The sequence below is a fragment of the Cajanus cajan genome, chromosome 7, assembly GCF_000230855.2.
Source record: "Cajanus cajan strain Asha chromosome 7, NIPB_CcT2T_4, whole genome shotgun sequence".
Lineage (NCBI taxonomy): Eukaryota > Viridiplantae > Streptophyta > Magnoliopsida > Fabales > Fabaceae > Cajanus > Cajanus cajan.
The window spans coordinates 44,167,920-44,193,535 of record NC_138523.1 but is presented as its reverse complement, the minus strand read 5'-3'; the positions used below and the strand labels follow the sequence as shown (position 1 = coordinate 44,193,535).

Sequence of the window (25,616 nt, the reverse complement as noted above, 5' to 3'; positions counted from 1 at the left end):
TGTTTTATTTGTAGCCTCATGATACATTTGTTTGAGAAGATGGGGAGCATGAAAGGTGGAGAAAAAAGCAAGGGAGAAAAAATCACTGAAAATGAACTGGAACAGTGTACATAATGCTGATCCCTGAAGTTTTGATCCTGTATTTACTAACTATCTACACCTTTTGTTTTGCATATTGAAATTTAAAAGAAGTAAAATATACTGATGGTAATTTCAAAATATGACTAAATTATGACACTTGCACACTTTAGTTTACCAACATTGATCGACACTCTATCTTAAGCTGAAGCTACATAAGCTTTCGATTTCTTTTGAATATACCAAACCTGACAAATTGAAGACTTAAACTCTGCCAATACCAATGAATCAGACTTGCAATTTAAAAAGTATCTACGTGGAGGAGCTTCAAGACCAATTAGCAATAAACTAACAAACTCAACAAAGAACTTGTAGAGAGATCAATGAATGACAACTTAACTAGCTCGGCAGACCACAACTTGCAATGCAATCAATTGATGACGGCTGATGTGTTAAATCACATTATCACAAGAAAGACAAGATATAGGGTCCATTTCTTTAAACTTAGAACACTATTTAAAAAAACAGTTTTCTGTTTTTTTTTTTTAAAAACAACTCCTATCTGTTTTCTAAAGATTTGTTTTTTTTTAAAGCACTTGTTTAGAAATACTTTTTTTAAGTTTAAACAAACGGACCTTCAATATGTTTTTTTGATGCACAAGACCAGCAGAGAAACTGTGGGAGGCGGGTATAACAGCTCTAGAGATATAGGGAGAGAAGCTAGAGAGCAGTAGGATTGAAAAACCCCAAAACAGTGTATATAATACTTACTCCTATACTTGTATACCTATGTTTATTCAGATTCTATGACTACATAAACCTTATACTATAGGTGTACTGTAGTTAAATATTTCATTAATCTCATACGCTATCCAAAATCGCTTGATATATCTGTACATTCTAATGAATTTTGCAGCCGTAACACAGCTCAGAAGCAGTGGGATGAAACTCTTGTGCTTGTTTTTGGTGGAATAGCACGTATATTACGGTTGTTCTTTCCCTTTTTCACAAGCTTAAGTAACTTCTGGTCTGGTGGGTTCATTATTAAAAGATGATGTATGTGGTATTTTCATTTGGTGTAATTTACAAGTTGTCCTGATTTAATTTCATTCTATGTAGGCTGGGAATCATTGCTTCAGTTTGTTGAAAATAGCATTTTGAATGGTAGTAAGGAGGTAGCACTTGCAGCAATAACTTGTTTACAGACAACTGTTAACTCCCATTCATTGAAGGTAAGGATAATGGCATCAATTAGAGCTGATCTTCTGTTTGTAGATGAATAGGCAGCTGAATTTATTCTCAACCATTTTTTACACTAGTCATGTTGGCTTTTAATCAATTAATAAATATAAGAATCAAGAAAGCATAAATAGTTAAAATTACTCATTTAAGTACTGACAGAATTTTATGAATTAGGGAAATATGCCGATGCCTTACTTTATTTCAGTAATTGATGTTTATGAGCTTGTTCTGAGAAAGCCTTCCAGTTACCGTGGCAATGCTGGTGATAAGGTGAAACAGGAGATTTTGCATGGTCTTGGTAATATATCGATTTTCATTTAAAGAAGGTTTTATTTTTCTGTATACATTGCTTATGAATTAACAGTCATTCCTTTAGGCTTCTATTTCTTCCATATGCCCATAGTCAAGTTAGCTTCAGATAGTATTATTCAGATGAGACTGATTTTACTTAATATTTTGATCATCTATCAGGAGAGCTTTATGTGCAGGCCCAAGGATTGTTCAATGATGTTTTATACCCACAGTTGATAGCTATAATAGATTTGGCTGTGAAGCATGCCATGTTAACTAATGATAACTTTGAAACGGAATTTGTAAGTCCATATTCTGATAACTTTCTTATCTATCTTATTCTCTTGTAAGATGGAACTTGGAACTGTTATTATTATGTTCATTAGTTTTTCCACCAATACCGGGGAATATGAAGCAAGCAAATATCCTATATGTAACACAAAAAATATATTAACCCACAACACATTACATTTATCACATTTATATTGCTTACAAAGTATGTGTTATTTCAACGTTGTGAACCTAACATATTGTGTGCTAAGAAAAGAAATTAAATAAAATACACAATCAAACACTGTTGTCACTAAATTGTAACTGTTATGCTATTCCTACGGCTTAAATTTTACACAGGTTACAGTAAGTTGTGAAAATGGATTTTGTACTTGTAATTGCTTTGTTGTACATTCAATTTTTTTTCCTTTGACTTTATTGTCATCTTTAGTATTGCTTTATAGTTTATACAAACATAGCAGCATAGGTAGTTGTTGTAAAAACTCTTCAGGCATTCTTTGGAGTAGTAACTTGAAGTATCCCCATACATTGTTTCATTTTATTTTTTTTGGTGTACAATGGTAGAACCGAGGTTAAAACCAATGACTTTATGTATAATATCCCAATCCCTACCACTAGGTTGTGGTTCATTTTTGGTTTCATATTTAGTTCTTAACACAGTGGGAGAAAATAATACAAAATTATTATGTGATCTTCACTGAAAATCATATTAGGATTTATGAGCATGTGCTGTCCCATCCCAAGTGACTTCTTTGTAGTCTTGTTTTACAAAATCATTTGGTATTTTAAACCTTGCTTTGCTTTTAAAGAAAAAATTGTCGCCAACCAATTACCCAAAACACTTGAGCTGTTAGGTGAAAGAATATGAATGGCTTTACATCTAACAAGAATCTTGCGGCTTAATTCAAAGAACCTATTTAGTAGTTGTTGTAGTAGAGTTGTCATTTTCAGTAGAAACTTTCTTCTGAAGCACCTATTTTTCTAGGGGAATGTCCCACCTGTGCTACGGACTGTACTGGAAATCTTACCAATGTTACGTCCAACAGAGCATATTTCTTCTATGTGGCCTGTTCTTCTTCGAGAGTTCCTGCAGTATCTTCCAAGACAGGATTCTCATTTACAGAATGAGGAGGGTAAAATAGATCAAGCAAGAGGTTCTGACCTTATTTTAGTTATGGAAGTATTTGGCTGTATCTAAGCTAGTTTTCAAATTCTCATTTTAGTAAAAGTGTAAAATTTATGCTTGGTTTGCAGATTCTCAGGTTAACTATGATGCGCCTAATGGCACTACTCCAATATCACCCAATAAAGTAGCAGCATCTCCAGGTTCTGGATCAACTACAGCCATAACAGGCATTCCTAGTTACATATTTGCAGAAAAGCTAGTTCCTGTTCTGGTAGATCTTTTCTTGCAGGCACCTGCAGTTGAAAAGTGTATTATATACCCTGAAATTATTCAAAGCCTTGGAAGGTAGTAATTGTTCTTAATGTTGATTTTGTTTTGATACTCACTGTTGAGGGTTAGGATAGGTAACTCACATAAGGGTTGGAGTCTTTGAGAGTTATTTAAAATTTATTGTTGGAAGATTTGTATACTGTAGGCTCTAGCCAGGAAATACTGAATTTCTGTGGAGAGTGGGTTCCAGAGTTTATAGGTTACTATAGCTACAAAGATCTGATCTTTTGGCTCACTGCCATAGACCATTATCCTTTATTGATAACCTTGAAACAGGATTTTGAAAATGTTTTAATTGGAAACTGAGGAGAAGACAAATGACCCGGCATGTTGTGCTTGAGATGAATGCTACTCTTGTGTGTCTCTGGAGGTTCTTTTCATATGTTTTGTGAGGTTGAGTTAGGTTCTAAACCTAAATTCTGAGTTATTTTTAAATCTGCGTGCCTTCAAAGAGCGAAAAAGATTTTGGATTTTTTGTTTCACTTAACTCTTCTATTTGTGGATTCAAAGTGAAGAAGAAAACAATAAAAAAGATAGTAGTTGATTTGAAAGCAAATTATGGGAAGAGTGGTAAAGAAAAAGGAGAAATACACTCCATTTCACTCACCAACAACTTCTGAAGTGTCTCTTCATAAAGCTACATCTTTACACTTGGAATTGACAACTGTAAATTTTTTTACCATTTGGTCTGATATTTTTTTATGCCATAAACGATGCAACTCTAATGGATTGAAGATATTCACCTGCTTGATACGTTTTAATGTCTTCCATTTTGTCAATAGATTCACGAGTATTGCACTATAGTCCTATTTATGTTAACTTTTCAGGTGTATGACTACAAGAAGAGACAATCAAGATAGTGCACTTTGGAGGTTAGCTGTTGAAGCATTCAATCGTGTTCTTATAGACTATGTCACCAAATTAACCAATGGAGGCCCAGATTCAAGCATTAGTAAGCCTGTCAGAACACGAATATGGAAAGAAATTGCAGATGTTTATGAAATATTCCTTATAGGATATTGTGGACGAGCTCTTCCTTCAAATTCCCTTTCAGCAAAGGTGCTAGAGGCTGATGAGTCCCTTGAGATGTCTATCTTAAATATTCTTGGTGACTCAATCCTTAAGTTGCCAGTTGACACTCCTACGGATGTAAGTTCATCACCGATAGATAATATTATTAAACTTGAAACTGAAAGGATTTTAGAGGAAATTGAAAAGTAATTTTATTTCTAATGTGATGATTACAGATGAAGAAAATCACTCATATATGGAGATTTTATCACGTTTAATTCAGGAACCTCGAGACAAAAACTTTACAATTCTCAATAGCCTAATAATCTGTTAGACTAAAATTAAATTCTATCAGTTATAATAATTATACTCTACAACACTCCCCTTTAAGTTGGTGAATGAATATTTATCATTCCTTGGGCTGTTCATGGATGGATTTTTCAAATATCCAAACTGAACTGATCCATTTTATAAAAATGGTTCGATTAACCGAACCATTTTTATAAAATGGCACCAAACTGGTTTTGTAAAATGGCACCTTGTGTCCCAAGGAAGTACTTCAACTTCCCAAGAGCACTGTAAGTATACCTTCTGAGAATTTTTTCAAGCAATTAACTTCTCCCTTAGAATTTGTTTTTGGAGCTCATTATCACCTGCAATAGTTATATCATCTACATAAAGACATAAACCAAAAGCACTATAAGTTTGCTTTCCTGAGGATGCTTTACCCAAAGGGTACAATTTTCTTGACTTTGCCTGAAACGCAAGTAATACCATAGCCTGTATGAACCTTCCAAACTAATCCCAGGGGGATTGCTTGAGGCCATACATGGTTTTCTTTAATTTGCAAACCTTCTTTTCTTCGATAGTCGTACCATATCCAAGTGAGATCTCCATATAGACTTCTTGCTCCAAATTTCCATGCAAGAAAGCATTTTTAACATCAAATTAGTGCATTTCCCAACCACAATGCATTGCCAATGCTAAGGAGAAGATGATCCATATTGTATTTGTTAAGATAATTCTATAAGATATAGTTTAGATATACTAGTTTATCTTCTCTTTAGTTAGTTTTATCTAAATCCCTAAACTTTAGGGATTGATTATGTTTTCTGCCTATTTATTTTATTGTACCTATTCAGATTCAATAATAAGAAATTATTCATATTCAAGTTGGTACCAGAGCACTCTGGTCCAGGAACCCTAATCCAGCCGCCAACATTTAGGGTTTCTAGGGTTTTCGAATTTTGTCTGCGGCTGCCGGAGTTGACACCGCCTGCACACTCAGAGGTCGCCGATCGGCCTCTCCGTCGCGACCCACCGTCATCCGCCGCCTCACGCGCTCCCACGCGCGGTTCTCGTTGAGGAAGCTCGCCGGCGCGTGGGCTTCACGCGCCGCCCTACCAGCCTCCGTTTGCGACGCGGTTTCTTCCGTTGGACTCGTCGGCCCTCCCTCTTCTCGTTTTGACCCTTTTCAGGTAGTGGGTCACACTCTAGGTGGTCTGTTGGAGGTCGTTTGGTTGCGGCCTCGGAGTTTCGTGGTCGTTTGGTGTTGTTTGGTTGCTGTCTTGAAGTTCTGTGGCTGTTTGGTATCTGTTCGTGGTTGATTGTTTGGTGTTTTTCTTCTTTTTCTCCTCATGGCAGAGATTCCCAAGGAGAACCCAAAAATTGAATCTTCCAAAAGGGGCCTGGTCTCCTTTGCCTTTTCTGGATCACCTACTATTACATCTGAAAAGCTTAATGGTAAAAATTATTTGGATTGGTCCACTGCGGTTGAAATGTAGTTTTTAGGTCAGGGTCTTTATGATCATCTTACTAAAAGGGCGTCTGAAGTTGATAAAGAGGTGAGAGATGAATGGCAACGGACAGATTATCAACTTGTATCTCTATTGTGGCAGTCCATTGAGCCTAAATTAATGGTGCATTTTCGTCCGTACAAGACATGCTATGATATTTGGAAGAAGGCTCGAAATGTCTATGCCAATGATATCCAAAGAATATACGAGTCTGTTCATGGTCTGGAAACTCTTCGTATGGTTGATAATGATTTGCCAACGTATTTGAATCGTGCTCAATCCACTATTGATGAGCTCAAGCTAATGTTGGTTAGTGATGATCCTCAACAAATAATAAACAAACTTGATAATATGTTCATGGTGTTTATCCTTCAAGGACTCCACAAAGATTACGGATCTGTTCGAGATCAAATCTTGACAAATCCTGTCATTCCTACAGTAGAACTCATAGATCGATTGATTCGGGTCCCTTCACCAGAGGCAGATCCTCACACAGAATCTGAGTCCTCTACTTTTATCTCTAGCACAGCTGACCGTGGAAGTCGAGGGCGTGGTCGAGGTCGTGGTCGCGGTAAAGGGGGTAGAGGAAACCTCCATTGTACCTACTGTCAGAGAGATGGACATACATGAGATAGGTGTTATTCCTTGCATGGCTTTCCAAGCAAGACAGCTAATGTGACTCAATCTCCAACTTCAGCTCCAGAGCTCAAGATTGAACCGGAGGGCAATCATCCAATCACATTATCTACCGATGATTACCAAGAGTATCTTCAATTCAAGGCAACTAAACAGGCCTCTTCTTCCATCACTGTTTCTCATACTGGTAATTCTACAGTCTGTCTCTCTCATTCTACATCTATTGGACCTTGGGTTTTGGACTCCGGTGCTTCTGATCACCTAACTGGTAATGTCTCCCTTTTCCCTAACCTATCATCACCTAGAACTCCACACCATATCACTCTTGCAGATGGGTCAAAAGTCCAAGCCACTGGTATTGGTCAAATATCACCTCTCCCATCACTACCATTAAAATCTGTTTTACTAGTTCCTGGATGTCCCTTTAATTTGATTTCTATAAGTAAGTTGACTCGGTCACTAAACTGTGTCATAACCTTCACTTCTGATTCTTTCTTGATACAGGACCGGAGTACGGGACAGACGATTGGAGCCGGATCTGAATCACATGGTCTCTACTACCTTCAGCCTTCTACCTCTACCATATGTGCATCTATTGAGTCTCCTGGTTTAATTCATCGTCGCCTGGGTCATCCAAGCTTGAATAAATTAAAGAAAATGGTACCTCATCTCTCACGGTTGGAGTCCTTAGAGTGTGAGTCGTGTCAATTAGGGAAGCATGTTAGAGCTTCTTTTCCTAATAGTATTAATAGTCGAGCTATGTCTCCTTTTGATGTTATTCATTCTGATGTTTGGGGTCCTAGTCGCGTTCCTTCTCTTTTAGGACATAGGTATTACGTCACCTTTATTGATGATTTTTCTAGATGTACTTGGATATTTTTAATGAAAAATCGTTCTGAGTTATTCAATATTTTCCTAAGTTTCTATTCGGAGATCAAAACTCAATTTGTCAAAGTAATTCGGATTTTACGAAGTGATAATGCTAAAGAATATTTTTCAGATTGCTTCAAATCATTTATGGCTTCCCATGGCATTCTACATCAATCTAGTTGCCCTCATACACCTCAACAAAATGGTGTAGCTGAGCGAAAACATAGACATATTGTGGACACTGCTCGTACTCTTTTATTGAATGCCAATGCACCCCCAAAGTTGTGGGCCGATGCTGTCCTCACTGCAGGGTATTTAATAAATCGAATGCCATCGTCTGTCTTGAATGATCAAGTACCTCATTCCCTATTATACCCATTGGATCCCCTTTATTCTGTTCATCCTCGTGTCTTTGGTTGTACCTGTTTTGTCCATGATCTTTTCTCAAGACGTGCTAAGTTGTCTGCTCGGGCCATCAAATGTGTTTTCTTAGGATACTCCCGTGTTCAAAAGGGGTATCGTTGTTACTCTCCTGCTACGCATCGATTTTACACCAGTGCAGATGTCACTTTCTTTGAAGATACACCATATTTTATTGCCACAAATGTTTCTCCGGTTGACTCAGATCTCCTCTCTCAGGTATTGCCTATTCCTCATTTTGATCATAGTGTGCCTCCTACCACACCTGCTACTTTAGAGGCACCAGATCCTCCCGCACTACCAGGGTCTGACCATCCTCTACACCGATTTGGGATAACTTATGAGCGTCGATCACATACTGTTGTTCCTCCCAATGATTCTTCAATTGAGCCATGTGATTCTATTCCTGCTTCAGTCTCCTCACCTACTCCGGCCCCACCTACCTCAGTTGACTTGCCCATTGCTCTTCGTAAAGGTAGTCGTTCTACTTGTAATCCTCATCTTATTTATAACTTTCTTTCATATCATCGTTTGTCTCCTACCTATTATGTTTTTGTCTCTGCTATTTCCTCTATTACCATTCCCAAGACTGTACAGGAGGCCTTAACCCATCCAGGATGGCGTCAAGCAATGATTGATGAGATGACAGCTTTAGACTCCAATCACACTTGGGTACTTGTCCCACCTCCGCCTGGAAAATCTGTTGTTGGTTGTCGGTGGGTATTTAATGTTAAAGTGGGCCCTGATGGACAGGTGGATAGATTGAAAGCTCGTCTTGTGGCTAAGGGATACACGCAAGTATATGGTTTGGATTACAGCGACACCTTCTCTCCAGTTGCGAAGATGGCCTCAGTTCGTCTCTTCTTAGCTATGGCTGCTATGAGGCATTGGCCTTTGTTTCAATTAGACATCAAAAATGCCTTCTTACATGGTGATTTGGAGGAGGAGATTTATATGGATCAACCTCCTGGGTTTGTTGCTCAAGGGGGGTCTGGTCTTGTATGTAAATTACAAAAGTCCTTGTATGGCCTCAAACAATCACCTCGTGCTTGGTTTGGTCGGTTTAGCAAAGTTATACAGGAATTTGGAATGATCCGCTGCGAGACAGACCACTCTGTTTTCTTTAGACGCTCATCGACACATAGATTTATCTATCTTGTTGTTTATGTAGATGATATTGTGATTACAGGTGATGATCAGGAGGGCATCAAGGCACTGAAGCAACACTTATTTAAACACTTTCAAACTAAGGATTTAGGTCCCCTACGTTATTTCCTCGGGATTGAGGTCGCTCAGTCAAAGTCCGGTATTGCTATTTCTCAGAGAAAATATGCCCTTGATATTCTAGAAGAGACCGGACTTACAGATTGTAAGCCAGTTGACACTCCCATGGATCCTAATGTGAAGCTTATGCCTAATCAGGGGGAGCCTTATCCTGACCCAGGGAGATATCGGAGATTAGTGGGCAAATTGAATTATCTCACCATGACCAGACCTGATATATCCTTTCCTGTCAGCGTTGTAAGTCAGTTTCTTAACTCTCCCTGTGAGAGTCATTGGCTTGCAGTTGTTCGAATCCTTAGATACATCAAAAGATCACCAGGAAAAGGACTTGTTTACAATGATAGAGGACATACAAACATTGTTGGATATTCAGATGCAGATTGGGCAGGTGATGCAAGTGATAGGCGGTCAACATCAGGCTATTGTGTCTTCATGGGTGGTAATCTTGTCTCATGGAAGAGTAAAAAGCAAAGTGTTGTTGCACGATCAAGTACAGAAGCAGAATATCGTGCTATGGCTCACACCACATGTGAGCTCTTGTGGCTAAAATTCTTAATTCAAGAGTTGCATTTTTGCAAGGTTGGTCATATGGAACTAGTTTGTGATAACCAGTCAGCTTTATACCTCTCCTCTAATCCAGTTTTTCATGAGAGAACAAAGCATATAGAGGTTGACTGCCATTTCATCAAAGAAAAGATCCTCTCCGGTATCATCAAGACCTCCTCAGTTTGCTCCAAGGATCAACTTGCAGATATCTTTACTAAATCTTTACATGGTCCTAGGATAACATATATATGTAACAAGCTAGATGCATATGATATATATGCTCCAGCTTGAGGGGGAGTGTTAAGATAATTCTATAAGATATAGTTTAGATATACTAGTTTATCTTCTCTTTAGTTAGTTTTATCTAAATCCCTAAACTTTAGGGATTGATTATGTTTTCTGCCTATTTATTTTATTGTACCTATTCAGATTCAATAATAAGAAATTATTCATATTCAAGTGTATTCATATGTTCTATGGGAGCAAATGTCTCCCATCATAATCAATCCCATAAGTTTGGGTGTATCCTTTTGTCTCTAATCTTGCTTTATAAAGTTATACCAGTTCAATGCACCATCAGACTGATATTTCACTGTGTGTATCCACTTGCAAGTTGCAACCTGTCTCCTTCTTTGGTTTTGGTCTTTCTATGATCTCCCATGTCTCGTATCTTTCAAATGCATTCATCTCTTCATTCTTGTCTTGAATCCAGTTTTCATCTCTTCTTGTGTTTAGGAATTCCATTGGAATCAATGCCTAAAGTGAAACTCTGGTGCTGCACAGAAATTTGCTTAGTAGACACATATTGTCATATCAGATACTTGACATGGGCTCTCTTTTCTTTTCTTGAGGCAATGAGTAGATCAAGATTAGGATCACAGGCAATATTTAAGGATTTCTCATGAATATGACTACTTACCTCTCTCTGGTTTTGGTGATTGAATTTGTCAGACCAAGTTGGGTTTTTGAATAATATACTCTAGTTATTGTAATGTGTTGTACATGAGATACAAAACATAAAGCAATAACCTTAATTTATACTAATACTAGACTCTAATCCTAATTAAATAAGGAAACAAATCATGAAATATATGGATATTCAAACCAAGGAAACAGGTAATTAATCTTAAGAGATAATCTTAGATGCTCTAAAATATTCAAAATAATTAAAGATCCAGCTGGATAATTTTCATATGTTCTAACAATGTGCATGTTCTCAGATTCTGCAGCGACTTATATCCACATTGGATCGTTGTGCATCACGCACCTGCTCATTACCTGTTGAGACTGTAGAGCTTATGCCTCCTCACTGCAGCAGATTTTCCTTGACTTGTTTACAGAAGTTATTTTCTTTGAGCAGGTGCCATCCTTTGAAAGCTTATTTAATTATTAGTAAATTTTCTATAACATACCGGAGCATAAACTGTATTTTACTTGATGGCAATACGCCTTTGGGAAGAATTCCATTAAATTCTCATCTGTGAAATGGTGAATAAATATCATGGATGCTTCTAGTAATCTATCTTTATCATGCATTTTTGTGTACAATTGCCTACTTTTTCTGGAATTTTTTTTTCCTCACAAATTCATGATTTATGTAGTCACATTAGAAGAAAAATATTATGAATTATTTAGACGCCTGATTAGTAACTCCTGCTATGTCATTGTAATAGAGACCTAAATAAAGGCATTATTCAATTCCTAAAATTTCCATTGATGAGATCTGATCAATTCACCCTAGCAAATAACTAATCTGACTTTGCCATCAATGTCATACTTCCCCCCTTGTTATACTTCATTGTTTATTTTAACCAGCTTTGATCTAAGTCATTTTATTCTCTCTTTGCTTTATAGTTTTATTATATATCATCTCATTATGTTGACCAATTATATATATTGTCGTTAGTTATTCTAGTGAAGTCAATTGGAATTTGACAAGATCTGAAGTCAGCAAAATTTCAATTACTATGCTCATGACCAGATGTGAATACATTTTGAGCAGGTTTCTGACAGATGAAAATGGCTTAGGTGTGTTTCTTTTTTTAGGAAAGATAATCAACATCCATAATCATTTCATCTCCCACTTTTTTACCACTTAACTGTTTTCTTTTTCCTACAGGGGACTGTCCATTACCAAAAGCAAGACTTGAAGAAATTATTTATGTTCTCGAAGAACTGGCACATCTTGTAATTCATCCAGATGCAGCATCCGTCCTCCCTTTATGCCCATTGTTGAGAACAGGCCTAGCAGAGGACAAGGATAAGCATGACAACCGTCACCATCTGTTTGTGCTATTACCTTCATTTTGTGAGCTTGTTACATCAAGGTAAAGTAATTATAAATTTTAGCAAACTTGCTATATATTTGGCATGCAAACTTGTGGAATATTTTTGCAAGTATATGTAATTGGGTTGGTTGTTGATTTTGTTGTGATTCAGGAATTGTGTGTATTGTTGTACACACACCAATCTTATTTATAGAGTGAATACAATAAATGATAGAGATACTAATCTCTTATATTATGGAAACTAATCTAATCATATCCCTAATTGATAGTGAGGATAATAACCATAATATATGTATCCACAATATCTATAATATATTCACAATATCTGTAACACTCCCCCTCAAGCTGGAGCATATATATCATATGCACCAAGCTTGTTACAAATATAATCAACCCAAGGCCCTTTAAGAGATTTTGTGAACACATCTACTAACTGGTCACTAGAGTGGACAAATTCAGTGGTGATTTCTCGTGAGAGCACTTTCTCTCTTATAAAATGACAATCTATTTCTATGTGTTTAGTCCGCTCATGGAAGACTGGATTGGAGGCAATGTAGAGAGCAGTTTCATTATCACAGATGAGTTTATTTCCCTGAGTGTCTCCAATTTGAAGTTGCTTGAGAAGTTGTTGTAGCCATGTAACTTCACTTGCAGCTGCTGCCATAGCATGATATTCAGCTTCCGCAGTGGATCTAGCAACTGTAGTTTGCTTCTTGCTTTTCCATGAAATAGGTTGCCTTCAATTAGAACACAATAGCCAGAGGTAGACCTTCTGTCTGATGGTGATCCTGCCCAATCAGCATCTGAATAAAAGACAATTTTAGAATTGCCTTTGTCCTCGTATAGTAGTCCTCGGCCCGGTGCCTTCTTGATATATCTGAGTATCCGCATTGCTGCAGTCCAATGACTATCACGAGGATCGTTAATGAATTGGCTTACCACAGTAAGATAGTTAAGAATGCCAACAAGTCTACGATATCTTTCTGGGTCATCCAATGGCTCCCCTTGACCAGGAAGAAGCTTGATGTTGGGATCCATCGGAGTATCACTAGGGCGGCAGTCAACCATACCAGTCTCGGTGAGAATGTCCAGAGCATATTTTCTTTGGGAAATTGTATGAGAGAGAGAGATGAAAGAGAGTTTTAGAGAATTCAGTAAATTGTATTATTAATTGAATGAAAAGATATCTGCAAGGATTACAATAAGCGTATATATAGACATAACCAACTTCTAACTAACTATATCAGTTAACTAACTTCAGTACACTTAATAAAGGTGTTTATTATTCTATTCTCTAATATACCCCCCACAAGCTCAAGGGGGATGAAAGATAGTGGACGAGTCAGTCACATTGAGCTTGGACCTAAGAAACAGGAACCTCTTGGGCGACAGTGCTTTAGTTAAAACATCTGCATATTGATGCTGAGCAGGTATGTGGGAGACAATAAGAGCTTTGCTTAACACCTTCTCTCGAACAAAAAAGATGTCAAGTTCCATATGCTTAGACCTTGAGTGTAGCACAGGATTGTGAGATAAAGAAACAGTACTTTGATTGTCACAAAGTACTTTGGGAGTATTAAATTTGACTTGCAATTCCTTTAGAAGGGATTGAAGCCATAAAACTTCCGTAACAGCTTGAGCCAAGGCTCTGTATTCAGCTTCAGTACTTGATCGTGCAACAAGTAGTTGCTTCTTTGACCACCAAGATACAAGATTAGGACCAAGATAAATGCACGCAGCTGAGGTAGATCGTCTATCATTAGGATCAGCTGCCCAGTCAGCATCAGTGAATGCAGTGAGATTAAAGGAATTAATAGATGTAGCAGGTGTGAACAGCAGACCATGACCAAGAGTGCCTTTGAGATATCGAAGTATCCGTTTAACCACTTTCCAATGCTCCTCCATTGGTAAGCACATAAACTGACTTACTTTATTAACACTAAAAGCAATTTCTGGCCTTGTAATTGTGGCATATTGCAGAGCACCAACAATGGATCTGTATAAGGTTGGATCATCAAATAAAGTGCCATCCTTAGAGAGTTGTTGACCACCAATCATAGGAGTAGATATTCCTTTACAATCCTCCATTTTAACTCGAGTGAGAAGATCCGTAATATATTTGTCTTGAGATAACAACAGTCCACCTTGAGGAGTAGCTTTAACTTCAATACCCAAAAAATAGTCCAAGGAACCAAGATCCTTTAGAGAAAAATTGGCATGAAGCTCATTAACCAATTTTTGCAACAAGTCTGACGAAGTACCTGTAAGAATGATATCATCTACATAGACTAACATGTAGACAGTGGCTGTGGACTGAGAGAGAATAAACAGACTTGGATCACATTTGCTTTTGGTAAAACCCAATTGAAGTAAAACAGAGGTTAGTCTGTCAAACCAAGCACGAGGGGCTTGCTTTAGACCATAAAGTGCCTTTTTTAACTTACAAACAAGGGTTTTGTTTCCAGATTGAACAAAACCAGGAGGCTGAGACATATAAATGTCTTCCTCAAGCACTCCATTGAGGAATGCATTGTTAATGTCCAGTTGCCGAAGAGGCCATCGAAAGGAAACTGCCAAAGAGAGAATAGTCCGAATGGTGACTGGTTTCACAACTGGAGAAAAAGTCTCTGAAAAATCAATACCAGGTTGTTGATGGAAACCTTTTGCAACAAGTCTGGCTTTGTATTTGTTGATAGAACCATCAGGATTTTCCTTAATTCGGAAAACCCATTTGCAACCAATGGGTTTCCTTCCAGGAGGGAGATCAACTAAAGTCCATGTTTGATTGTCATGAAGAGCTTTAATTTCAGCTTTCATGGCATTTAACCAGTTAGGGTCAGTGAGAGCAGCTTTCACTGTCTTTGGTTCTGCATTAGACAGTAACAGTGTGGGAGTGATTCGAGGTTGAACAATTCCATTCTTAGAGCGAGTAATCATTGGATGAACATTGAGCTGCCTGGCAGAAGATGAGTTGAAGGGATAAGCAGGAGCAGCAGATGATTGGTGCTGAGAAACTGAAGGTGAAGGTGAGGTAGCAGTACCAGCACTCGAATCAGAATGCAAAGTGTTGAAACTTGAGGAGTCTGAGTTGGTGTTGAATGCAGACTGAGTTGGTATTGACAAAGAAGGATTGTGAGCACCAATTAAAGAAGGAATTGTTGACACCGAAGTTGCAGGGTTGGTAATTTTGGTCTTGAGAGAAAACAGATCATGATAGGGAAACCGCATTTCATTAAAAATAACATCCTTGCTGATGTAAATTCGGTCAGACTTACTTAAGCACTTATAACCTTTGTGACTAGGAGAGTATCCCAAAAAGACACACTCCTCGGATCTAGGTTGAATTTTGTATTGATTATAAGGTCTAAGTAGGGGAAAACAAGAGCAGCCAAAGATCTTGAGAAATTGGTAATCAGGATTCTTGTGGTAAATCATTTGGTAGGGTGATTGAAAATCAATTGAGGAAGATGGTAACCTATTGATTAGATAGGTAGCAGTCAAAAATGCATGATCCCAAAATTTTAATGGAAGTGAGGCATGATGAATCATAGCTAATCCAAGTTCAACAACATGTCTATGTCTCCTCTCAACCATGCCATTTTGGTGATGAGCATACGGACATGTGAGCCTATGAATAATCCCTTGTTGTTGAAGATAGGAAACCATAGGACGAAATTCACCACCACCATCAGTTTGGACAGATTTCAAAGGATGTTGAAACTGTTTTTCCGCAAGAGCCTTAAAATTCAGAAAATGAGAGAACACATCTGATTTCTTGTGAAGAAGGTAGATCCACATATAACGTGTACACGCATCCACGCACGTTAAAAAATAAGAATAACCACAACTAGATTCTAATGATGCAGGTCCCCAAACATCAAGAAAAACAAGTTCAAGCGGTTTAGAATAGATAGTTGTTGAAGATTGAGATGGAAGTCTATGAGATTTTGCAACACAACATGAATCACAAAAATCAGAATTTTTATTAATATGAGGAACATGAATATTACAAGATTTTAAAGCTTTAGTTAGTGCATCATGATGAGGATGCCCTAACCGCAAGTGCCATTGTTTGTAAACTGTGGGAACAGCCCCTTTACATGTTTCAGACAGAAAAATACAAGGTTTAGAAACACTGGAAATAGAATTTTCTGGAATATCATCTTTTGGTGATTCACTTTTTGCTAAAGATGGATGAAACCGATAAAGCCCATCTTCACCAAGTTTTCCTTCAAGAAGAGTCTCGTTCAAATCCTGTGATTTGACAACACAATAGTGAGGATAGAATACAAAATAGACATTATTGTCTTTGGAAAATTTGGAAACACTCATTAGATTTTTGGTTAAATTGGGAACAAGGAGAAGATCTTTTAAGGACAAAAGAGTAGAGGAACGAATAGGGGACCGAAACACATTAGAACCAATTGAGGTAATGGATGTACCTTGGCCATTAGCCATAACAATGTGCTCAGCTCCAGTAAATTGAGCACTTTGAAGTAAATGTTGTGGATCGGGAGTAGCATGGTGTGATGCTCCTGAATCAGGAATCCAAGCTGTGGCTGTGTTCAGGACAGGAACAGGTCGCTGTGAAGAAGAGGCAGAGTTTGAACGAGCTTGCTGAGTGGCAGATGGAGTAGCTTGAAATGCAAAACCAGGTGGTATGAAGCCAGAATTGGGAAAAGTCGACCCAAAAGTCGACCCAAAAGAGCCACCTGATGGATATGTAGGCCACTGTGATGATCCTGGATGTCCAAAAACATTGGAAGATCCAGAAAAAGGTTGAATTCCAGTATTAGGAAGAAAGCCAAAGTTGTGAGAGCCATAGCCGGTTTGAGGTCCAAGACCAAAGCCAAAATTCTGAGGAGCATAACCATTCGGAGATCCAAATCCAAAAGAAGTGAAAGGAGAAACATTAGGACCAAATCGTTGATAGCAAGTTGAAGCTTCATGTCCTCTTTTATGACAAATCTGACACTGAATTGATGATCCACGGTTTCTGCCACCACGTGAACCACCACGACCACGTCCTCCATCACGGTTTTGACCAGACAAACCCGTATTGTAGCCACCCTGAGAATCAAAAGCTGGGTTCTGAAACATATTCTGCTGAGAGCTTGGCATTTGGGACTGCTGGAATGCCAGATTCGCACTTGGAGTTCCATTGACAGCTGAGGTAGTTTGAGCCAGATTTATTGTCAAAGGTTCTTGAATTACAGATGTTTTGACTTGTTCCAACCGCGCTTCTTGAGCAAGAATCATGGTTTCAATTTCACCAGGGGAGAGGGCATCATCACGACTGACAAACGCTGTGATTGTGGAGATTAACGAATCATAGTCACTTGGAAGACCTCCAAGAATGCATTCAGCATGCTCTCTGGAAGAAATAGGACTTCCAATTGAAGCAAGAATTTCAATTATAGTGCTTATTCGAAGGAGATACTCAGAACAGGTCCTGGTGCCTTTCTTGATAGTACGAAGTTCAAGTCGGAGCTGTGTGGCTTTAATTTTGGTGAGAGAGTGAAAATGCTGAAACACCATATCCCAGACCTGGTATGAATGACGACAGGAGACCACTCTTGCTTGGATGGAATCAGACAGGGTAGTCAAAAGCCAAGAGAACAGAAGAGAGTCCTTGCGATCCCACGTGGTGTATTCAGGGTTAACATTATTTGCATCACGGTCTTCACTGGTGAGGAATTTCATCGGAATTTTCGGATTAACAACAAACCGCTCAAGGTCATGAGCACGAATTACAGCTGTGACCTGTTGCTGCCAGGTCATGAAATTTTTCTCATCAAGTTTACAAGTTACACTTTGAGAAAAAGTGTGCGAGACAGTTGAGGAAGCCTGAGCAGAAACGGAAGCCATTGAACAAACGAAAACAGAGATGGAGACAAACGCGCAAGATTCTTCAAGAATCAACAAAGAACAGAGACGACGAAGAGAGGAAAAGAGACGCAGCCAAGCGCGACACGATCAAGCAAGAACGGCGCAATTAGGAACAAGGAATCAGCCAAAACACGATGAACGAGCATCAACGAAACGATTCCGAACACAGAAAAAGAGGACGACACAAACGCCCAAGGTTTGCCGTCGGAAACAATGAACTAACAAAAATTGCAATCAATCGCAGTCGTAGCGCGATGCGGAAGCAGGTACGAAGAACAACAAATCGTCGTATGCAAGAAGACTATCCGGACCCTAGCTCACGATGATACCATATGAGAGAGAGAGATGAAAGAGAGTTTTAGAGAATTCAGTAAATTGTATTATTAATTGAATGAAAAGATATCTGCAAGGATTACAATAAGCGTATATATAGACATAACCAACTTCTAACTAACTATATCAGTTAACTAACTTCAGTACACTTAATAAAGGTGTTTATTATTCTATTCTCTAATAAATTGCAATACCAGAAGTGGAGTGAGCAACCTCGATCCCCAAAAAATATCTAAGTGGACCAAGGTCTTTCATCTGAAATTGGCGTTGAAGATGAGATTTGAGGCGACAAATACCATCGGAGTTATCACCAGTAATGACAATGTCATCAACATATACCACTAAATAAATACAAATTCCAGATGAGGAGTGAAGGAAGAAAACAGAGTGGTTAGCCTCACAACGAGTCATACCAAACTCAATCAAGGCGGAGCTGAAGCGTCCAAACCAAGCACGAGGAGATTGCTTCAAGCCATAAAGAGAACGACGAAGACAACAAACAAGGTGAGTCTCAACGGAAGCAATAAAGCCAGGGGGCTGATCCATATAAACCTCTTCTTGCAATTCACCATTTAAAAAGGCATTTTTAATATCCAATTGGTGTAGTGACCAATGACGAATTGCAGCCATAGCAAGAAACAAGCGAACAGACGTCATCTTGGCGACAGGGGAGAAAGTATCCCCATGATCGAGGCCATAGATTTGAGTATAGCCCTTTGCAACCAATCTCGGTTTAAAGCGGTCAATGCTACCATCTGGTGCAACTTTCACTGTGTACACCCATCGACAACCAACGGTAGACTTGTCAGGTGGTAAAGGTACCAACTCCAACGTGCCACTAGTCTGCAAAGCATCCATTTCATCCAGCATCGCCTGTCTCCACCGAGAATTAGCCATAGCTTCACCTGTAGACTTGGGAATAGACACAGAATCCAAAGAGGAAACAAAAGAAAAGTAGGAAGGAGACAATCGATGACAGGAAAGAGTACAAGCATATAAAGGATGAGGATTGCGGGTAGTTCGAATACCTTTATGAATGGCAATGGGTAACTTAGGCAAAGGATGTTCAAGTGCAGGAGGCGTTGCCAGAGAGTCGGTTGGAGCAGAAGATGAAGCTAGGGGAGTTGTAGATGGAACCACCTGTGGATGACGTGTCCTACGCTGATAGACAAGTAATGGTGGTGGATCAGTTACTACAGCCGGAGCCGGAGTTGGAATAGTAGGTTGATCATCCAAAGAAGTATGACTAGTAATATCCTCAGAAAAGAAAGGAGAGGATGACTCAAAGAAGGAAACATCAGCGGAAACAATATAGCGTTGAAGTTGTGGACAAAAACAATGATACCCTTTTTGGAGTCTAGAATAACCAAGAAATATACACTTGAGAGACTTAGTAGAAAATTTATCTTTACCTGGAGTGAGATCATGGACAAAACATGTACAACCAAAGACACGAAGTGGAACAGGATAGAGATCTTTTTGTGGATACAAGATGGTGTATGGGATTTGATTGCTGAGAACAGAGGAGGACATGCGATTAATCAAGTAACAGGCAGTAAGAATCGCATCACCCCATAATCGAATTGGAACTTTGATGAAGGAGAATAGTACGAGCTGTCTCAACCAAATAACGATTTTTGCGTTTAGCTACACCATTTTGCTGTGGTGTGTGAGCACAAGAGGTCTGATGAAGAATACCTTGGGAGGAAAGAAAAGACTAGAATTTTGAAGATAAATACTCTTTTTCATTATCAGTGCGTAAGATTTTAATAGATTGACCAAATTGAGAAGTAATTTCAGTGAAAAAACTTTGAAAAATGTGAAAAACATCAAAACGGTGTTTCATTAAGAAAACCCAAGTACAACGCGAAAAATCATCAATGAAGGTAACAAAATAAGAATAACCTAAAGTTGAACAGACTCGACTAGGTCCCCAAATATCGGAGTGAACCAGGGTAAATGGTGACACAACACATTTATGGACACTAGATTGATAAGACTGATGGACATGTTTCCCTAATTGACATGACTCACACTGGATGTTTTTAACGGTAGAAAGGCTAGGAACTAAAAGTCGTAATTTCTCCAAACTGGGATGACCAAGACGTTGATGAGCAAGATCGGCAGAGGTGGAAACACACGCAATCGGTGATGAGAGACGATACAATCCCCCAGACTCATGTCCTGCTTCAATCGTCTGTCCAGTACGCCGATCCTGAATAAGAACATAATTATTAACAAACAACACAGAGAAATCAAGGGTATTGGTGAGTTTGCTAATGGAAATTAAATTAAAAGGACAACCATGAACAAACAGAACAGAGTGTAAAGGGAGGTGAGGGAGTGGGTGAATTTGACCAATGCCATGAACTTTAATTTGAGAACCATCGGCAAGAGTAACAGGTGGCAAGGAGTCGGAGAAAGACAATTTAGAGAAATAAGATTGATTACCAGTCATATGATCAGATGCACCGGAGTCAAGAATCCAAGGTCCAAGAGAAGGAGACTGAGACATAAAGGCTACAGGATTACCAGAGTGAGCCACGGTAGTGGCAGGCGAGGCAGATTGTTGGGCTGCTCGAAGCTGAAGAAGATCTTGATAGTCAGAGGCAGAAATAGTGACATCTGTAAGAGAGGAAGAGCCGGCAGAGGAGGTAGTATTGGGCACATGAGCAACATTCGCTGATGATGACTGTTCTCGGGCCTTTTTGCGACAGTTGACTTCAAGATGACCAAAGAGGTGGCAATAATTGCAACGACGATTCTGTTTTCCACGACCTTCGTTACGTCCACTACCACGATTAGATGAGTGAGAAACAAGAGCAGAGGAGTCTGCAGCAGTTGCAGAAAGAGTAGGCACAATATGAGAGATGGAGAGACGAAACAATTGTTCACTAACAATGTCGTATGTAGGAATAATAGGGGCAGACAAAATCTGATTACGGATAGACTCAAGCTTAGGAGGAAGACCAGCAAGTGCAAGAATCATGAAGAACTGGTTTCGCTGTTTCTCAGAACTCGCCACATCAGAGGGGTAAGGCATTAAATTATTGTAATCAGCAATCAAACGGTCAAGCTTACTCAAATATGTCTGTATGTCCCTATTCTCAAACTTAGTGGTCATCATAGTGGTGATGACATTGTAAAGACTTTGAATATTATTAGCGTAAACTTTCTTGGCCTTGTGCCAAACATCGTAACATGTGTCGAATGCTTGATAAGAATGTTGAAGGTTCGGAGCAATAGAAAACCAAAGAACCGTACACAGTGAGACATCAATTTGTTGCCACTGCTCACGGTTATCGGTAGCAATTGCAGAAAAATGAGTGGTTAAGTGGTCGGCACGTCCTTGACCACGAAACCAAAGTTGAACCGCAGCTGCCCAAGTGGTATAATTGGCTGCTCCGGTCAACTTTTCACACGGAATCGGAGGGATGTTGGTAAATGTCGTAGTTGAAGTAGAAGCAGCCATGAAAGACGAATATCAGTGGCGACCGGAGGTCGTTGATATGGACGACGGTCGGAGTGGGTGAGGGCGGCGATCGGCGGTGGCGGCCAGCGGCGGCGATCGGCAGGCAGCGGTCGGTGATCGGCGGTGGTTAGCCGGCGGACGGCGGTGGTGGTCGGCCGGCAAGCGGCGGCGAAGGTTGGGGCCGGTGGTCGGAGGCAGCAGCCGGTGACGGTGGGTTAAGGCCTCTGCAAGAAGAAAAAAAAATCTAAAGGAATAGAACCTAAGCTCTAGATACCATGTTGTGATTCAGGAATTGTATGTATTGTTGTACACACACCAATCTTATTTATAGAGTGAATACAATAAATGATAGAGATACTAATCTCTTATATTATGGAAACTAATCTAATCATATCCCTAATTGATAGTGAGGATAATAACCATAATATATGTATCCACAATATCTGTAATAGATTTGAAATGAGATATCATAATATTCATTAATGTTCTATTTTCTTAACATCGGCAATTCTATTTTTCTCTCGTTTTTAAAAAAAAAAAAGAGTGGGAAAAATTAGACACTAAAAGGATGCTGAATAAAGATATTCTCCGGGAACTGTAAAGCACAGCACAAAATACTAATAATATAGCAAGGAAAAAAATACATCCACTAAAAAAGTCTAACAAATGAAGAAAACCCCAGAAGATGTCATTAATTTTAACCCTTAAGGAGGTGAAGATACAACTATGTCTCAAAAGTCGAGTCACAAAAAGCATTGAAAACAGACTTCTCAGAAACTTGATATACACCAAATATAAACAAAAGGTGCACAGTTCTCTCGTGTTTGTATCCTATCCAAGCCTTTTACAAAAACTTCATAACGAGCACTAAATCTTCTCTAAAGTAGTTGAAACAATCTCAAAACTTCACAAGCTAGCTTAAAATATGCTAGGCCACTTCATGATGTAAAATAAATGCCTGGTAGAAAGCATAGTTTGGCCTGTGTCCAACATGTCTTTTTCTTAATGGTATCCAGTGTTTTTGTCCAAACGAAGACTATATAATCATTGAAGGGACCTTCATTTCTAGAAAAAAAATGAGAGAACACCAAGGAATCTGGAATTTTTTCCCCTCTTTTTCCTCTTCTATTTCTTCTTGCTTTTCTGTTTCTAAATTTTGTTCTTTTGATGGACAGAGAATTAAGAATACGGGAGCTAGTGCAAATACTGCTTCGATTAGTCAGCAAGGAATTGTCTCTGGAAAAGCTCAGCTTAGCGAGTTAAAAGAATACTTCCAGATAAGCCCATTTTATAAGTTGTCTACTTGGAAATCTTTTAGGATGTGTGATACCCTGTCTAGGATTGTATATTTTCTTTTCTGTAGACTAGATTAGACTAGAACCACCTATAGGAGGTTTTTCCAGTCTTCTCTTCTACTACCTGTCATAAATTATGGTCAACCATGCATTCTCAGCTCCATCTGCTACGTGCCCATGCCATGATTGGCCTAACTCAAGTTGTTACGACAGATCAAAGTTTTCCATAGTCCATTTATAAGTTATTTGAGATTCCCCAGCTCAAATACTAGTACTTATTTGGGGCCAAACTTGGAGAACCATAAATTCGGGGAAAACGATGGATCAGCTGAGAGAATTGTGTGGTTTACACACCCAGATATTCTGAAGGCAGGAACAGCAAAGAAAGAGGAAGAAACCTATATGGTCCTGGAGGATTTATATGCCCCTTGCCTTGCCAATTTTGTTGTACCAAATCACACTGAAATGAGTCTGACGTTGTGCCCAATTTTTTAACTCGGGTCCAGGCCTTTTTTTTTTGGTTTCTTAATGCTAACCTTTCTTGCTCCTTTAAATGCTCAATGATGTGTATAATATCTTATTGATTGTAGACTGAAACAAACGGGCACTGTATTACGGAATTCTTGAATTAGATTTGAACGTGTCTACTGGAGAAATAGTCTGAATCCCATCCGCATTCCTAATTGCTGTTATTGAGAAAATTATTGCAGGATTCCTCTTAATGCTAGTATCTTTAGCGCTACATTTGTTTTCAAATTCGTTGTTTGTTTGAGAAACATTTGAGATGTCAAAACAATGACGTTTGAATATAGATGGTTATCTTTTGGAGAATAATTATACTTTTTTTTTTTTTTAATAATGTGTTAAAGAGAGGAAAGATCAAAGTATTTGGTAAATGCAGAACAAAAAAATGTATTTGGGAAATTGTAATTCTTTATTCTTTATATACTCACTCATTATTATTTATAGTGATTGTAATTTATATACATAGTAAATTCTCCTTAATAATCAGATACGAAGATAGTTAACTTATAAACTTTTGACATGCTAGTTCTAACGGAGCCTGCAGATATTATCTCAGTGATTTTAGAAGTATATTTATGTTCCTAGTCACTTTTGAAGAATAAAAACATTTTCCAACATAATACTCATAAATTATGGTTGTTAAGAAGTTATTCTATGTAGAATAAAAGTAATATATTGACAGTTTAGGGTTTAGCTCCTTATCATTAGCTCATGTAGAATAAAAGTAATATATTGACAGTAGAAAATAATTTTATTTAGTCAGTGACCGTGTAAAATAATTTTATAATCATTTAACGTAACCTGTTGACTTTTATATTATCTTAAAAGTCATTAAATGATCTCTAATTGATTGTGTAAAATGTAAAATAATTTGAAGTTATAGTTATCTTAAATTGATTGTAAAATTATTTGACATTGATAATATACTATTATTAAATCTTATATTATATAGGAAAATTAAACTAAAGGAGTATATCAGTTTTCTTAATAAAGATGGTTTTCAATAATTAATTAAAAAACTGAAGAAGTTAATGAAAAAAATCAAAGCCAATGGTTGGAGAAAAAAATTGTCAGATTTAGGGTGTGCTAAAACAAAGGCCTTTTCAGTGTCGTTAAATGTATTTTTTTTATGAGTATTTAGGATTTAAAAATGAGTAAATGGTTAAATTAGTCTTTGTAATTGTATATTATTCTTAATTTAGCCTCCAATTTTAATAAAATTTTAAAAAAATCATAAATAAAATTTTTCATTCATTTAAGTCTGTTCATTAAATAAGTTTCATTTTTTGAAACGAAAGTGTCTATATGACACAATAGTGTTATGTGACATAAATTTAGTATATATGTGAAGTGACACATTAGTATATTATATGGTACATGATGTATATGTACCACATGACATAATTATAATACTATCATTTTAATCTCTGAAATCATAATATTATTTCAGTTTAATTCTTAAAATTGTAATTTAATGTCATTTTAATTTTTAAAATTTTAATTTGATGTCACTTTATTTCTCAAATATTATCATAATTTTATTTTAATCAAATAATTATGACTTAAATATTTATACAATAAAATAGATAATTAACCTAATATTATAAGTACGATAATAAATATATTCATCTTTCAATTGTTAAATTTTTATTCTTTTATTTTTTAATACATAAATAAAAATTTCTGGTATATATGTTAAAATAATTATAAAAAAAAAATAGAATATCAAAGACATAGGAAATGTAATTTTTGGGAAATGAAAGTAATAGATATTTTTCACAATAGAAAAATAAGAAGTAATTTATATAAGATAATTAATTATGAAAAATAAAATATAAATATAGAGAAATTAGAAATTATTTTTATTTATGTATTTTAGGAAATAAAATGGAT

General features: G+C 37.6%; 1 protein-coding gene across 4 annotated transcripts in view; it reads left to right on the top strand.

Annotated features, from left to right (window-relative positions):
- The window catches only part of LOC109793567 (ARM repeat superfamily protein), a 54,193-nt gene extending 30,253 nt beyond the window's left edge, over positions 1 to 23,940 (top strand). For 2 of the 4 annotated variants that reach the window (XM_020353045.3, XM_020353038.3), the window contains exons 34-44: positions 995 to 1,110; positions 1,198 to 1,310; positions 1,495 to 1,618; positions 1,792 to 1,913; positions 2,888 to 3,056; positions 3,157 to 3,373; positions 4,186 to 4,507; positions 11,142 to 11,281; positions 11,828 to 11,949; positions 12,041 to 12,248; positions 23,079 to 23,940. In XM_020353045.3, the coding sequence (XP_020208634.2) occupies positions 995 to 1,110; positions 1,198 to 1,310; positions 1,495 to 1,618; positions 1,792 to 1,913; positions 2,888 to 3,056; positions 3,157 to 3,373; positions 4,186 to 4,507; positions 11,142 to 11,281; positions 11,828 to 11,949; positions 12,041 to 12,248; positions 23,079 to 23,166 (1,741 nt within the window). In that variant the 3' untranslated portion in view covers positions 23,167 to 23,940. Of the gene's footprint in view, positions 1 to 994; positions 1,111 to 1,197; positions 1,311 to 1,494; positions 1,619 to 1,791; positions 1,914 to 2,887; positions 3,057 to 3,156; positions 3,374 to 4,185; positions 4,508 to 10,656; positions 11,058 to 11,141; positions 11,282 to 11,827; positions 11,950 to 12,040; positions 12,249 to 23,078 lie in introns of those variants that run through there. The other 2 variants (XM_083059793.1, XM_083059794.1) reach the window with 2 other exon arrangements.
- Positions 23,941 to 25,616: the final 1,676 nt, after the last annotated feature.